General features: G+C 46.0%; 1 protein-coding gene across 10 annotated transcripts in view; it reads left to right on the top strand.

Annotated features, from left to right (window-relative positions):
• Positions 1-15,830, top strand: part of znf536 (zinc finger protein 536) — a 190,672-nt gene that overhangs the window by 119,800 nt on the left and 55,042 nt on the right. For all 10 annotated transcript variants that reach the window (XM_090238430.1, XM_036980616.2, XM_090238429.1 and 7 more), the window contains 2 exons: positions 5,554-5,712; positions 11,072-12,697. In XM_090238430.1, coding sequence (XP_090094556.1) covers positions 5,554-5,712; positions 11,072-12,697 — 1,785 coding nt within the window. The remainder of the gene's footprint in view (positions 1-5,553; positions 5,713-11,071; positions 12,698-15,830) is intronic.

Raw genomic sequence — 15,830 nt, 5'->3', positions numbered from 1 at the left:
CAGGAAACGGCTCATCTTTCCTCCTCTTTTTTTATTAAGACCAATTGTAGTGAGACCAGTGCTAATAAATATAAATGTTTGTGATTAGCATCTCTGCGGCACAGGTGCATGTTGGTTGCAAGAGGAGGCATGTTCATTCATTTCCAGCGATGATAAGTATAGTGCGCCATAAACACAGAGTCCAAAACGCAGCTCCCTGATAAATGAATGCACAGATTGTTAATGTACCATTGTGTGGCTCAGCCTCGGGGAGCTTACATTTTTTTTAGTTTTTTTTTTAAACTCCTGCCAAATCGGAGCTAGCTTGAGGTGGGGCTTCCCTTTCAAGGTCCAGATTACACACGATGGAGCTTTAAAATGGCTTTATTTTCCCCTTACACATAGGGTCCGGGATTATATCGACAACGCATCCCCCACTGGGCTGCACTACCATGTGCTCTGTAATTTGATTTTCTTTTCAGACTGGTATTTACTGTTGACGCGGGTACTGGTACTAGTACACTGCTGGTCTGTGAGGAGAGACCAGGATGAGAGCAGCGTTTGGTGTTGAAGTGTCTATTTGGCCTTGTGTGCCGTACCCCAGAATGAAGCTGTTCAAATAATTTGGTGAACGGTAGATTTAATCCGCAGTGTTTTTCACAAATTGTTATTATCATAATCATGATTTCATATCTGGTTTAATCTCTCTCGTCAGTCTGTGTGGACTTTGCTGGCTCATATACAGTGCATGTATGCACATGAGCAACTCACTGCCAAGGCAAAGCCTAATCGTTAATATACTAATCAAATCACTGCTATTTATGTTATATTGACAATGGAAATAAGACAGAATGATTTCTGTTAATATATAAATGAAGGGTTCAGTCACGGCGCTGCTTGGAGCAAGGAAACATGTACCCGGCAGCCGACATAGACAAAAGCAGCCCAAAATAGTTGTTTTTCAGTAGCTGTGAAAATGTTTTATTAGGGGACTGCTGAACACCTGCCTTAAAATGTCGTTTCAACATCTCCCGAATGCCATTTTGCTTAATTGACTTGGAAATGGCCCAAATGTATTGCTGAATGCGGTCTAATTAATATTAATAATAAATGCCATTATTAACATCAAAGAACATCTGGTGCCCCTGTTTACCCGCGTGCCTTATATGTAGCACATTTTGCGGCTGTTTCATCTCACAAACATCATGGGGTAAACACTTTCTGAATTTCTTATTAATTGTGTTTTATTTCATTTTGTTACGCAGGGTTACCGATAGCACCCTCTGCCCAAGTGTTAGTGGGTTCATCTCGTGTGCCTGTGGTCTTTTCCTGGTCTGAAGCTGGTTGCCGTGATACCTTAGAGGGTTCTGGGCTCCCCGTGTACTCGCATTCCCTCCCCCCCAAAAAAAGTGCTTTCACTAGCATCTGCGTAGTTGTCTGCATTAGGAGTTTTGTGCCCATAAATCACACACTAAATAACTTTAATCAAAAATGTTCATTAAGTAGTCCTTGTCAGGTAGTAAAAGCAGGGATAATGCAGTGGTGTTTAATGATAATTGGTGTTTGGTTAATAAATTCGACGAGTTCAGATGACTTTCTAGCAGTGGCTAGAATGCTAGCCTCAGCAGTGTAACTAAACCTCAAATTGATTAACTCGCATGAACCAGCCGTTCACAAAGATGGCACCCGTCCAAATAAAGAAAGAGAACAGAGGATCAGCCGGATGGTGTTGTGTTGCTCCGGCGTAAGGAAATCAACTCCCCCCGGGCGCATTTTTAAAAGCCTAATGCCTTTCAAATGATGTCATCACATTTTACTTGCTCTCTCTTTTTTTTGTTGAAATCCACACGTTTCCTTACCGTTGACAGTAGTTACATAGAGGGAGAAGGACACTGGCTTTGACAGAACACAAGAGGCATTAGAATAATGGAGAGAGAGGGAGACATCTTGTGATTTTAATGACACAATTTTTATATATTTTCTGTTGTTGTTGTATGAAAGTGATATCGCTGTAATCAAAACCACGGAACAATTTAGCCTGGAAGTGTGATTGAAAGAGCACCATTAAGGAAGAGGCTTTTTCCCTTCAGTTATTCCTTTGTTGTTGTTGCTTTCTCCATTAATGGGAACAGGGTGTGGTCCGTCTGGAGGACAGACACACGCACACACACGCACACACACGCGCACACACACGCCCAAACAGGTACGGGTGTTGTATGTGTCGGTGGGCTCCTGTGGCACTTCCCCCTTAGTGGTTGAGGAGTTTTTTTTTTTATTGTGACACTAGCCGAGCTCCTGGTGTCAGAGCTGTAGTGCAGCAGACAGCAGCCAGAATGACTGATACTCATCCTCCTCCCAGATGGCCTGTACAACTCTGCTCCAATCTGATCTCAGCCCTTTGTTCTGTTCTGTTCCATTACATTTGGATGAGCCCAATAAAATCAGAGCTGGTCTCAAATCAGAAAGTCTGAATTATGTATGCGTGTGTGTGTGATATTATTCCACTGCAACAGAGCCTGGATGTGTCAGTTTGTATGTAACTGGAAAAGCAGTGCGTGTTCGGGATAAGAGTACAGTGTGTTAGATTAGCGAAGGAAAAATAACAAGCTACACAATTGCAGTTTTCAGTGTGCAGTAAGAGAAGTACAGTAACACTAGGGATGTTTAATTCAATGGTGTCATTTTATTTATGAGCCAAAGGTGCGTGTTAAAATCAATAGCAGTTGTCAAAATGACATCGATCACTAAGACATGACAACGGTGAAAGCGTCTGACCATATCCACGTAAGGCTTTTCGCTCACCTCTGGGTAATATTAACTTGAACTAAGCCAACTTAACGCATTAGACATATACAACACTGGCTGTGGCCTAACGGTACACCAACAGTGTGTGCGCTCTAGTAGTCTCTGAGAGATGATGGCAGCAGGATTTAACAGGGTAATGGATGAAGCCAGTGGCTTGCCTGTGACAATCAATTGTAATGTTGTGTCTCTTACAGATTTTTCCTTTGCATAAAAAGGAGCAAAGCAATGGAAAATCAATACATGGAGAATAGTTATAGGTGGCGAGTTATCGAGAATCTCTCTGTCCCAGACTCGCTCCTCCTGGAAGACGTCGTGTAATATATGAGGTGACCTTCAAATGTCATAAATGTGTTGTGCAATAAACTGTCAATATTTGTGGTTATACGGCGCAGGATGACTTTTACAGTAATTGGAACAGCCCTATTAAAAGCTTGGGATCAGTCAGCTGATTAAGGACAACCACGCTGGGGGACTCTCTCTCTCCCTCTCTCTCTCTCTCTCTCTCTCTCTCTCTCTCTCTCTCTCTCTCTCTCTCTCTCTCTCTCTCTCCCTCTCCCTCTCATCCATACACTACATGAACGGATACATTGAAGTTTTGATGTGTGTGTGCGTGTGTGCGGGCGTGCTCGTGTATTTGTTTGCGTGCGAGTATATAGCGATTGGAACATTTCTTATTGAAGGACTGTTAAATGCTGGCAGAGCATCCTCTCCCTGGTACAGGATCACTATTAACCCTGCCACACAGAGGGCCGGAGGATGAGGCTGGCCATAAGCTGTGTTTTTAGGGGTTTAATTCAACTCCATCTGGGGTGGACAGGTGGACCTGTATTTGCTACATGAGAGGAGGACACATTGCCAAGAGGGGATATGTCAAGTGGTGTAAAATGTGTTTGTGGAGAATTTGGTTACAGTACGGTATGTGTACAGATGTAGGATCTCAAGGCTCTGCACACGTCGTGCCGAATGGGGATCTAGCGTTCGTCTGTCGATCGTCTGTGCGCTGTGCTTTAGGGACCAGCAGCTGGAGACTTCTGACTGGCGGCATTTCTCACGTGATCCTACATGTACAATCGGTGTGCAAATGACGCTCCGAGGTGCTAAGTCCAGAAAACGCCATTGTTGTTTCTGAGCCCTTAATTTGAGCCAGTTTCCTACAGCGGGAAAATAATCCTGCAGCAACAGGAAATGTGACCTATTATGTGGATTATAATTCATGCACATTTTTGAAGCAGTTGATACATTTTTCGTAAGGGAAAAGTGGAAACGACAAACTTTAGAAGCCTTTTCTTAAACCTCAATACACTACAAGTTTAAAAGTTCCTGCGCTACGGGGAAAGTTCTCCTGCAACAAGGTGATCAAATTCAGATCCCACGTCTGTATATGGATATGGAGTATTGATTTAAAAAAACCTTGTGTCTGTCTATGCATTGGTTCGGAGAGAGGGTGGGTTTGGAAAGGTCACATGCGGATCAGAATTGGGTGTACAGTATGAACGGGGCCATGGTTATTACAGGTAAGGCTATGTAAACTGTTCAACACTGGTATGCCTGTTGCCTTGGGGGTCACATCCACACAAATACAATAGTACACTGTACGTTGGCAGTGTGGGTGTAGAATCATGTGATCAGTGCCAGCAGTAGGAGGACTTGCTGACTTCAGTCTGGCTTCTCTTGAAACCTTATTTGACTCTTAAAGAGGGTGGACTGGGGTGGGGAAGAAAATAAAAGATTTGGCTACTGGAAGAAATGCTTTTGATTGTGTGGCATGGTTGCCTTAGTGGGCTGCTCCATTCAGATGATCTCTCTCCCCACACGCATACCATGTCATGAGCCGGACTCGGGAAAGAAAACAAAGAAACATCAGCAGCAGATGTGGGGGGGGGGGGGGTGGAGCCATAAACAGAGTAATTTATCTTACTGTGAACTGGTACTTCTTCCTGCTTACCCATGATGCAAAAGGGTATGTGGTTAACAAGGTTATTATGTTGGCATTGGGCTCTGGCGTTCACTCCACCTCATCGGTCATTCTGCTTGACTAGAGTGTAGCTTTCATAACACATCAGAGCTTGCAAGGACTTCTTGAGAAACCGTCTACACAGTTAGCTGGTCATGTAATGAGGTCATGACCCATATGAACGTGTGAGATAACATCCTCACCTTATGACTGTGCTGCCGTCAACTCTTTTCAAATCTATTTCAGTTCCTCCTGAGATTCGGGTGATTGTGTGGAGAGCAGTTGTTGGTCTCCACACGTCTCTGCAGTATTAGTGGCAGTTCAAGCAGGGCGGGGTCACTCTTATCACCCTCTTGCATCTCTGACAGAAGCGACGCTACCTGTCAAAATCAGGGCGCTACGGAGACGCGTTAGCCCACTGCTGACAGAGCCGTTTCTTTCCTTGTATTGTTAATTTCAACACAATCCGCCATATGCTACCAGAAGATGAGGATAGCGGGGATGAAACATTCTGACGGGAGTGGGAGAGTGTGGAGGGGGTCGGCCCGGTGTTTCTAAAGGAGCCTGAAAGCTTATGAACTGTCAGCGTTCTGTCAGCTTGAAAATGGGGGGGGGGGGGCAGGAATAGTGGCAAAACGTGAACCCATTGATGTGTTTTACTTTGTGTGGTGTTAGCAGATTTGGATGGAAAAGGAGGACAAAGCCAAAGTGAAAGTGTGTTTTCTGACATGGTTGATGGTTTGACGTGACACTCACCGCTCCTCCCTTGTGTGTGTCTGTGTGTGTCTGTGTGTGTCTCTCTCTTGTTGCTCCAGATGTCGGGGATGACCTGGGGAAGACGGCGGGGAGTGTTCAGCAGGCCCCCTCCCAGCACAGGGACAGGAGCCTGGGCTCGGCCATCAAGGACTGCCCCTACTGTGGGAAGACCTTCCGCACCTCCCACCACCTCAAGGTCCACCTGAGGATACACACAGGTCAGTGGAGTGAGTTCCCCTTGGATATTACTGCTACCACCGTTTTCCCTTCTGCCCCCCCCCCCCGCTCTCTGCCTACGACTCGAGTCGACCCCATTTGGCTGCGTTCGATACCGTCGGCGAGGGCAGTTATTCAAAGCACACAGCTGCTTCCTGGAAATATGCTGTAGTTAGTGGGACAATGGCATTCAGTGGTTCACTGCAGCCACTGTTCTAATCTCAGCCATATCTAGCAAACGAGTGTCAAAATATATCTCTACCTGGATGACCTTCTGTGTTAGCTGCTGGGAGGTAGAGGTGGTCCCATTGAGAGTAATGGTGTGGACACGGTGTCCACTGGCCAGTGCCAGAGCAGGTTGTCATACCTCACTACACTGCAAGGTAGAAACGCCCCAGTAAATATCCAGGCTAATGTCACATGTAGGCCGATTCTAAGGTCGCCTTAGATCAAGGACATCGGCTCAGCTAATTGTCCAAACAGGCTACTCTAACATCCTACGTGCTGCGTATGCTACAGCATGTGTTCCACACTATGTTTCTGCATTGAGTGTGTTTTTTTGTTGTTGCGTACCTTGTAGCTTTGGAGTACTGCTTGGAATGTAGCTTAGAGTGCTGTACTGGACCACCTGTGAAAATCCATGGCGTGGTGCTATATGAGTCAGCCCATATCAGACACAAAAGAGCATGAAACGAGTGTTTAGCATTTCTTTCAGAGCTGTGCTCTAATTACTTGGCTGAGGGGAGAGCTTGAGTGTACGCCCTAGTGACAGTCTACTACACGATGCTACAATACCTCTTCATTCTTTCTCCCTTTCTCAGATTAGGCCTGGGAATGACTAAGTACATACTGTATACTCATGGAGACCTCATGGTATTTAGCACTTCATTTCTTATCAGCCCCTGTTCTTGTTCTACATTTAACTGTGAATGCTGTGAGTCTGATGCCCTGACCTCTGTATCTGAAGACACCATTTTACAGTCCCCCCCCCCCCCCCCCAAAAAAAAAAAAATGTAATCCTTAAGTGCCAGTAAAGGCATGGCTCAAGCCTTCAGAACTTAAAATGGAAATCTCTTGCAGCTGAGGAAATCAATGCTTGCTTTTTTTCCCTCTCTTTTTTTCCACCATGCACTTAAAAAGAGAGAAGGGAGACCACCCAAACTGTGCCCCCCCCCACGCCCCCTTTAATAAGGACCAAATACCTCTGGTCTGGAGGGGAATTAAGGAGCCAGCGTAGCTCGTAGTTAGGCGTAGCGCAGGAGCACTTGTGCACTACCATAATTAGGATCTTTGTGTAAAATAGCACATCCAGGTCAACGAGAGGAGCCTCAACCCTGATTCTGCAGACCTCTCTGAATACCTCGCCGTCAGGAGAGGAGGGGCCGGGGACAGGGGACAGGACGGGGGAGCATGGAAATCTGTTACCTAACAGAGGGGGGGGCTGAGTTATGTCCTGCTTTGAGTGGTACAGTAAGGGTCCCCAGAAGGGCCATATTTCAGCAGAGAGGAAACAGAGGCCTCATCTCAGGCCCTCCGTTAACTCACTCAGTGCAGCAGGCCAGGCCAGGCCCTGCGTAAGCACAACTCAACATGGTCACTTCATACACAGAAACCGTCTGATGTATCTACAAGGTGTTGCCCTTTAAATCACTCATACATGATCAGATTGACTTCAGGTTGAAATGATGATGATTACATCAAGGCGATGACTTTTACATCCGATGACGATTCCTCCTTGATGACAAAACAGTGGAACTCTGAGAGGACATGATGCGCCCTTCATTCTAATTCAGTCCGAACAGCACAATGGCATTGCTTACTGAGAGGTGCTCGCATTGTGCAACACAATGTTAGATTAATGACTCGCTAACATTTTGTTGAAAGGAATGAAGTGAATTTAAATTTCTCTAAAAGTTAAAGAGCTAATGTTACAGTATTCATTTCCTCTTGAACAGTGAGTGGGAAAATATCCATTAGTGAAATTAACCACAGTTTTTAGGTAGCTAACATTGTGCAGAATACAGTGTGGGGCCACAGTTAATGAACACTGCAGTGGGTGATATTTCATTATACAAATTAATGCTCACATTTTAATGGGAAAGTCACATAATGAATCTAGGCTTCAGTGACAGCAATTAGAGACACAGATTGTCCCCTTCTGGACAAGGCAGTATTTAGCAGTAAGCAGCTGTGTGTGTAAAAAAAAAAAGGTCTTTGCTCTTGACAATGGCTACGCATAACTTTAGGGGAAATAACCAGTAGAGATTCCACTCACCTTTAAACGGGGAACAGAGAAAGAGCCAGGCTTTGCCCATGTCACATAACCTTAACCTAACCTTTGCAATCAGAATGAATCAATGGGGACCCGTGATCTTGCTCTCCATTTCTCTCCGTCTCTCCCTCTCTCCATTTCTTTCTCTCTGCCTCCCGCGCTCTCTCTCTCTCTCTCTCTCTCTCTCTCTTCTCTCTCTCTCCCCTGTTATTTCCCTTTCTCGTTGACGGACAGGTTTAATACGAACGTTCCCGAACCCCTCTTCCAAACTAGTACCTCTTTGCATGTAACAACACTACTGTCTATGAACACCCATGTGGATGTTTGTTGCTAACCAACAGCCTGGCTTTATTCAATTTAGCATCGACTTAAAGGCGTTTGGATCGGTTCCTTTCCCGGAGGGTTTCCCAGTCCAGCCCGGACAAGACTTGAATAACCGCACTTCTTCCGAGCCGCCTTTCAACGTTACGTAAAAGCCACATGGAAATGTATCTTAAACTGTGTCATATCTATTAACTGTTTTAATTGCCCCTCTGTAGTGGCTCTGGGTGTTTATTCTGAGTGGTTACTATGGAGCTGCGACGAAGCATCCAAATCCAGAGGAAATGTGTTGGAGTCGGGGAACTGCTTAAAGAAGTAGAGCAAAACGACGCTATGTCCCAGCACTGGGAGGATGAACACGCTGATACATTGAAACGTTATAATAGTTGTAATGGAAATCTACTTTTCCTATTGTACTGTGGCAGGTGATCGTTAAATCGTTTGCCCCGGGTATTTTATGAATTTGTGTTTCCATTTTTTGGGGGGAGAAACGTATATTTCTAAACAATGGCAAATGATCATTCCTTTCTTTTGTGCCATGGAGATCTGTTGTGTTCCGCAGAGGTTGTGCTGTTTGCACTGATATCAATTAAAAGTGGATTAACGGGTACATAATGACCTTTAGCAGTAAATTGTGTGTGATGTTGCGAGGCAGGATACAGTATATTCCCCAGATATCACACATGCCCCTGACGAATGATTGAGCAGATGTCTTAGCGAGTCCAAACGGTCCGGAAAGAACACACACACACACACACACACACACCACACATTTACGGTATACATTTCCCAGCCATGTGTACATTGATTACTCTTCAAGGTTTGTTTAGATAGGTATCATATGTTCAGTTATATTCAGTAGTGTTGTGGAGGATAAAGGTGTCTGCTAAATGGCATATATTATATTATTATTATATTATATGCAAGTAAACGTAGCTTACCCACTGTAGTTTTTTTGCCTAAACAGTGTACCCACTTTTTGTGGAAAAATGTATTAAAAGTATAGGAAGCGTTACTTTATTCACCATGATCAGTGATCAGAGTTTAACCACCTATTTGTTTACAGTACCATTACCTCACTGGTTACATTCAGATGTCTGTTGCCCAAGGTTAATCACGTCTTCTTATGCTGTTTAATATTTGGTGGTGTTGATGCCCATTTCCATCGTTAACAAGAAAAAAAACAGACCACTCTAATTTCACTCTAATTTTGGGCCTAGAATATAATTTTGTCCAGTTAAAGGAATTGAGAATGATCATTTGCATCGGGGACGTTTCCTTATTAAATCAGCCCAAGCCCCTGTTATCCTGCTTAGAGGATAAGCACTTATTGGGTTAAAAGCTCATCTCGCATGGTTTATTTTAAATATACGCTTCAAACTCGCTCTTGTGTAAAAGAAAATAACACGGTACTCTCTCTCTCTCTCTCTCTCTCTCTCTCTCTCTCTCTCTCCCCCTCCCTCCCTTCCCCTCTCTAATTTTATTTCTCTCTCTCTGGTATCAATATTGTATTGAGTTTGTATTTGTGGCCCTTTATTTGAGAACTGTGCAGTAGGTCTGCAGATCCTGCAGTCTTTTTCTTTCTGGAATGGTGCCCTCCAAATAATGATAAATTACTTGAGCAGTATGCCATTTGCTAATTATATCCATGATTTACTACAGAGCGAGACTTAAATCATTCAATTCAGTCTTGCGTAACAATGCAACAACAAACAAAACAAAAAAACGGGGGGAAAATGGTTTCCATGTGTACAATCTACACATGGTATAGCTATATACTGTATATATATATACACACACACACACACAGTACTTGACAAACATGATTTTATTCGGGACTATTTCCAACCACCCTTGCTCTTCACATATTTAGCTGTGACTTGTTCAAAAGAAATGCCAGGCACATTACTATGTCTAAAAGTCAAGCTTAGCATTTCTGCTTATGGTTTTTTTCAAATATATTGTAATTGCTAACAGGATGCATTTAATGTTCAGATAATGTTCGTAATTTATCTCTCCAAAGGCAAAGGAGATCCACTTTTCTGGCAAAAATCATGATTGCATTTTACCTTGCAAGAATATGTATGAATATTTGTGTTCACAGTGTTTTTATGTTGTAACTGCATTGGAAGTCAAATTATGCAACTACCACTATACTACTACCGTGATGTACAGACAAATCTTTTCCATATGTACATTCTTGCTCATTTGTTGTCAGTTAAAGTCTGTTTTAGTTTCATATGAAGGGACTAGATCTTCCACTATTTGGTCCAAATAGCCATAGAGCCATTCAACTGGGACGGAATGGAGCGCTTCTTCTCTGTGAATGGTGATTTATGATAAACTGCAAATAGAGAACATCCTAGAAATCACTGTCTCATCGCCAAGGCAGAGGCCTGTCAGCGAACAAGGCCAAGAGAGAGAGACCCACCAACAACCCCCCCCCCCCATGCAAACAGAGATTACATCGAGACAGTTGTGTTGTCAGTTGAAAATATTATCTCTCGTGGTGGACTGAAAGCAACATATGGTGAAATGGTTTTTATTGTGTTGACATGAGTGATGGCTCACTTGGCGGAGCTGGATCGAGCTGGATCGACCCGTATTCAGATGCCAATCCCCGAATGGAGCTGAGGAGGTGTTTGCTGAATGCAGAATTCTGTTGAATGTTGGTTATCACTGAGATCATTGTGTTGGCTTCCTCTCTTATTCATGTCCTGTCTCTCTCTATTTTTCTCACTCTATCTATCTATCTATCTTTCTTACAGGAGAGAAACCCTACAGGTGCCCTCACTGCGACTATGCAGGCACCCAGTCTGCCTCACTGAAGTACCACCTGGAGCGCCACCACCGTGAGCGGCAGAATGGCGGCGGCCCCTCCTCTGGACATGCCCCTCTCTCTGAGCACAAGGAAGAGCACGGCAAGGGTGGCGTTTTCGCCCGCCCTGATGTCCTCCGCGGTGTCTTCAAGGGCATGCCCTCCAGCCTGGACTTCAGAGGGGGACCGTTGCACCCCCACCAGTGGGCCCCTCCCGGTATGTTGTCCCCCAGGGAGCGTGAGAGGGACAGAGAACGAGAACGTAATGGCCTGGGATCTGACACTCTCTCTGAAAGCATGAAGAGCCCAGAGGGCCCCTCCGCCGCAGACGTCCCAGCCAGCTTCAGAGACCTAGGTCGGGCGTACCAGAGCATGGTGGGAAACGGTGTCAACTTCCAGGGCTCCCTGCAGGCCTTCATGGACAGCTTTGTCCTCAGCTCCCTGAAGAAGGAGAAGGAGATGAGAGAGAGCCACCTGCAGTCCCAGCATTACTTTGAGAGTGGTGAGCCCAAAGCCAAGAGGGCTGATACTGGTGAGGAAAAGGCTGAGGCCAAGCCTTCAACGGGCAAGCCTGGGTCCCAGTACGAGCCTCTGGACCTGTCTGTCAATGTCAAACCTGAAACAGGCTCTCTGCCTGGCTCCTCTGTCACCTTCCAGGACAACGTGGCGTGGCATGGCTGCCTCTTCTGCTCCTTCACCACTGCCTCTGTCGAGCTGATGGCCCTACACCTGCAGGCCAACCACCTAGGCAAGGCCAAGCAATGCAAGGAGGGCAAGGAGCACCAGGGAGAGCCCTCCCACTTCCTCAAGGCCAGCATGGGCCCAGCCCACCTCCATGACAGAGACAATGACAGAGAGGGGGAGAAGAGCCAGTCAGCCTGGTCCAACCACATGGAGCCCCACGCCAGCATGGGAGCCTTCCAGAGTGACTTCTATAAGCAGTATGGAGGCATGTATGATGGCTCCCCAAGGACCCCGGGCCTCCAGGGGTTTGGAGCAACATGCCCTGACCCAGCCCTGGAGCAGCAGAGCCAGGCCAGAGAAACAGCTGGGGATGAGCTCTCAGACAAGGCCTCCTGCGGGGAGCTGGAGGACCAGGCACAGTCTGAGGATGATGAAGGCAGGGATGGAGAGCGCTGCCACAGCACCGAGTCCTCCTCCGCCCAACCAGGGAGACAGCGACCCCACTCTGACGACGAGGAGGAAGAGGAGGAAGAGGACGGGATGGAGGGGGAAGATGAGGACAGTGCCACCTATCAGATGCCGAAGCAGACGCAGGCCGTGTCCCCGGCTAGAGAGGCCCAACGACCAAGGGCCTCCTTGGGCCCTGGGGCCCCTTTCCCTCCCCAGTTCCAGCCTCAGCCGCCCCTGGAGAAGCAGTGGCAGCAGGGCTTGGGTCTCCTTTCATCTCCTGGTGGTTCCCCGGGGCTGCTGAAGCCGGAACATGCCCATCTCGAGCAGCAGATGAACATGCTGTCCGTCCTGAGGGCCTACAGCTCGGAGAACCTCGCAGCGTTCAACGGCCTTGGAAGCGGCTCAAACAGCGGCGTCGGCATCAAGAGACCAGACGCACCCAGTAAGTGAGCCTGACCCTGCCGCATGGCACCGCCTTTCATCTTATTGTCCCTACGTCCACAAACACACAAACAATGCACGCACACGCAAACACACACACACACACAGAAACACATTCAATCTTGTGTTTACCTACACTCTCTAACACTACGATGTGTACATTTGCCGACATCACGTTTCATACACACACAGCATCACACACAGCATCACACACACACACACACGTAACTTTGTCCTGAGATTCACAATGAAACTCACACAAAGAAAACGAGATTTGCTCTAAAGTGATTTCAACCTTATTTCAAGCAAGTTTAGAAGCTATTGGAGTGGCGAGTAGCAACAGATTAATCTTTATTACACGTTTATATTAGGGAGACAGTAGTGTCTTCTCTCCCTCCATCCCGGGGAAGGGAATAATCCTGTCTCCCTAAGAGCAGGACCTCAGCTCCCATGTCATCTCAAGCACACGGCGGTTAACTATCTTCGCTCTCATAAAGCCCTCTCCCAAAAGCCCATTACTTTATAAGACCCAAAGATCTATGGGCCTGTGAAAAATGAACTGTCAGCTTTCATGATTCTGTTAAGGTTACAGGCGCTCCTTGAGACTGCTGTTTTTCGGAGTGCCTTTGTTTTTGCAGTTTCGGTGCTAAAAAACTTAGGGAAAAGGAATCTTCAAGTTGAGCTCATAGCTCAGCACTGGGCCAGCCAGTGTAGTTGTACGTAGTAGGAAATGTGAACGACACACTTTAGTCCAGAATTCAACTAGCCATATCTGGAGGATTCCATCATTGAATATGTCTCTCACTCGCCTCTCATTTTAAATGACAACATAAATATTAAATATTGCATTTCTTGAATATACTGTAATATTCATTAAATGTCACACACATACGTTATCCGAGGCGGGTTCTCTAGCAACCTGAATTCATTTAGTGTTAAGGCTGATACCACTGCTCATATTCTACAACTATCGAATGGCAAGACAGATATGTTATTTTGTTAGATAAACAATCCCTCTGCAAATTGATTTAGGATTAACAGACAAAAAATAGGCCTATTTTCATTAGGTTTCGACATGCTGCAAAATACCCAATATATTTACACGAGAAATAGTTTGATGTGTTTTTTGTCTCACTGTTTAGGAAATAATTTAATCGAAGCCCATATTCAAATGAAACGAATAGCAATACTCTTCAGTCAATTGGTTTTCTACTTAGAGGATCAATGTTGTCATCATAAATAGCAGCCAGGGACAAAAATCTGGTACACCAGTGGATCGTGAATACGTGACCCACCATAAAGAAATGACACAATTGTTCATGATTAGTTGACCTTTACTGTCATGGAAACTATGTCTGTCATCATGGAACCTGTTGAATATTTTACCGCCTTAAGAGGGTCACTCACGGTGATGAAAATGAGTGGCATTTTGACTTTGTAAGTGCTTTTGTGTTGGAATGTCCTCCTTTAACCAAAAGGCATTTGAAAGCTACCCTTGTGACGTAGTCACTTTTGAACAGAACCGAGAATGCCTGACCTTTTTAGATCAGGCTTTGTCTATGGAACAAAGGGCTTTCTTATGTGTATGTTATTGTCCCCGAGCTCGAGTCAGTCTCTCATTGTAATAGGGCCTAGCTGTTGACTATGTATACAGCTCAGCAGCATTGATACTCTTTTACAATCTCCTGACCCAAGAGATAACCCACAAAACATAGGAGATGAATATACACTGAGTGTACAGAACATTAAGGACACCTTCCATTAAGGACACCTTGCCCTCAGAACAGCCTCAATTCGCCGGGGCGTGGACTCTACAAGGTGTCGAAAGCGTTCCACAGGAATGCTGGCCCATGTTGACTCCAATGCTTCTCACAGTCGCGTCAAGTTGACAGGATGTCCTTTGGGTGGTGGGCCATTCTTGATACACACGGGGAACTGTTGAGTGTGAAAAACCCAGCAGCGGTGCAGTTCTTGACCAAAACCGGCGCACCTGGCACCTACTACCATACCCTGTTCAAAGGCACTTAAATATTTTGTCTTGCCCCTTCACCCTCTGAATGGCGTACACAATCCATGTCTCAGTTGTCTCAAGGCTTCAAAATCCTTCTTTAACCTCTCCTCCCCTTCATCTACACTGATTGAAGTGGATTTAACAGGTGACATCAATAAGGGATCAGGGCTTTTTGTGTGTGTGTGTGTGTGTGTGTGTGTGTGTGTGTGTGTGTATGTGTGCGTGTGTGCGCCCTCGCCTGCGTGTGTGTGTGTGTGCGTGTGACAGTGTTCAAGTTCCCTAGCCCCGGCAGGGAGGCTGGAGGTTGAGTGGCTAAGCAGCATGTCAGCGTGTCAGAGCCCATGTAGCTGGCGCTCTTCTTGACCCCGTAACACTCACCTCTGTTTCACCCCTGCTAAATATTCACCATGCGTCTAGTGTTACACTCACACTCACCTTTACCAGGCACAACAACACCGACCAACAACACCTCGCTAGGCTACATCGGTCTATCTGGCCCCGACAACCTCCCAAGGAAACGCCTCTAGCCCCCACAACCAGGGGTAGAGGGACAGATAGCCACCGGACCAGTCCGAACCCACCGCCCCTCTGTATGTGCTGTGAGTGGTCCGCGGACAGGTCAGTCTCAGATAAGGTACGCTCGTCCGCTGTTTCTCGGCTAGCTAAGCACAGCTGGATAGAAGTGTGCCAAGCCTGACCCCGCCTCCTTCTCCCCCACACACACACACACACAATGCTCCATCTCCTGGCGACATCTGCTCCAGAGACCTCGCACGTTTGGTTTCCAGAGGTGACAGAAATACAGTAAAGAGTCATTCAAAACTCCAAAACTTCACAATGTGTTTCCTGTAATCAAGTACAGGTGACGACAGTGCTGTCAGATATGGAGGTCAATGGTGGATGCAGGTAACAGGAGATACTCTCCATGCGTGAATATGTAGAGTGCATGGATAATAGTCACGTCTACCTACCCCATATAAAGTGGCAGAAAGTCTTCCTTAATAAATCCCACTAGCCCCTCCCTTCGTCCACTCCTGATCTCCTTATGGAGGGGTCTTCCATGGGGAATTGCAAGGAACATATTCTCCACAGTTATTTGAGGTGGGGGTGGCAAGCCGCCCTG

This window comes from Oncorhynchus mykiss, chromosome 6, assembly GCF_057628025.1.
Source record: "Oncorhynchus mykiss isolate SJ-2025 chromosome 6, ASM5762802v1, whole genome shotgun sequence".
NCBI classification, from domain to species: Eukaryota; Metazoa; Chordata; class Actinopteri; order Salmoniformes; family Salmonidae; genus Oncorhynchus; species Oncorhynchus mykiss.
This window is presented reverse-complemented; position numbering and strand designations above follow the sequence as displayed.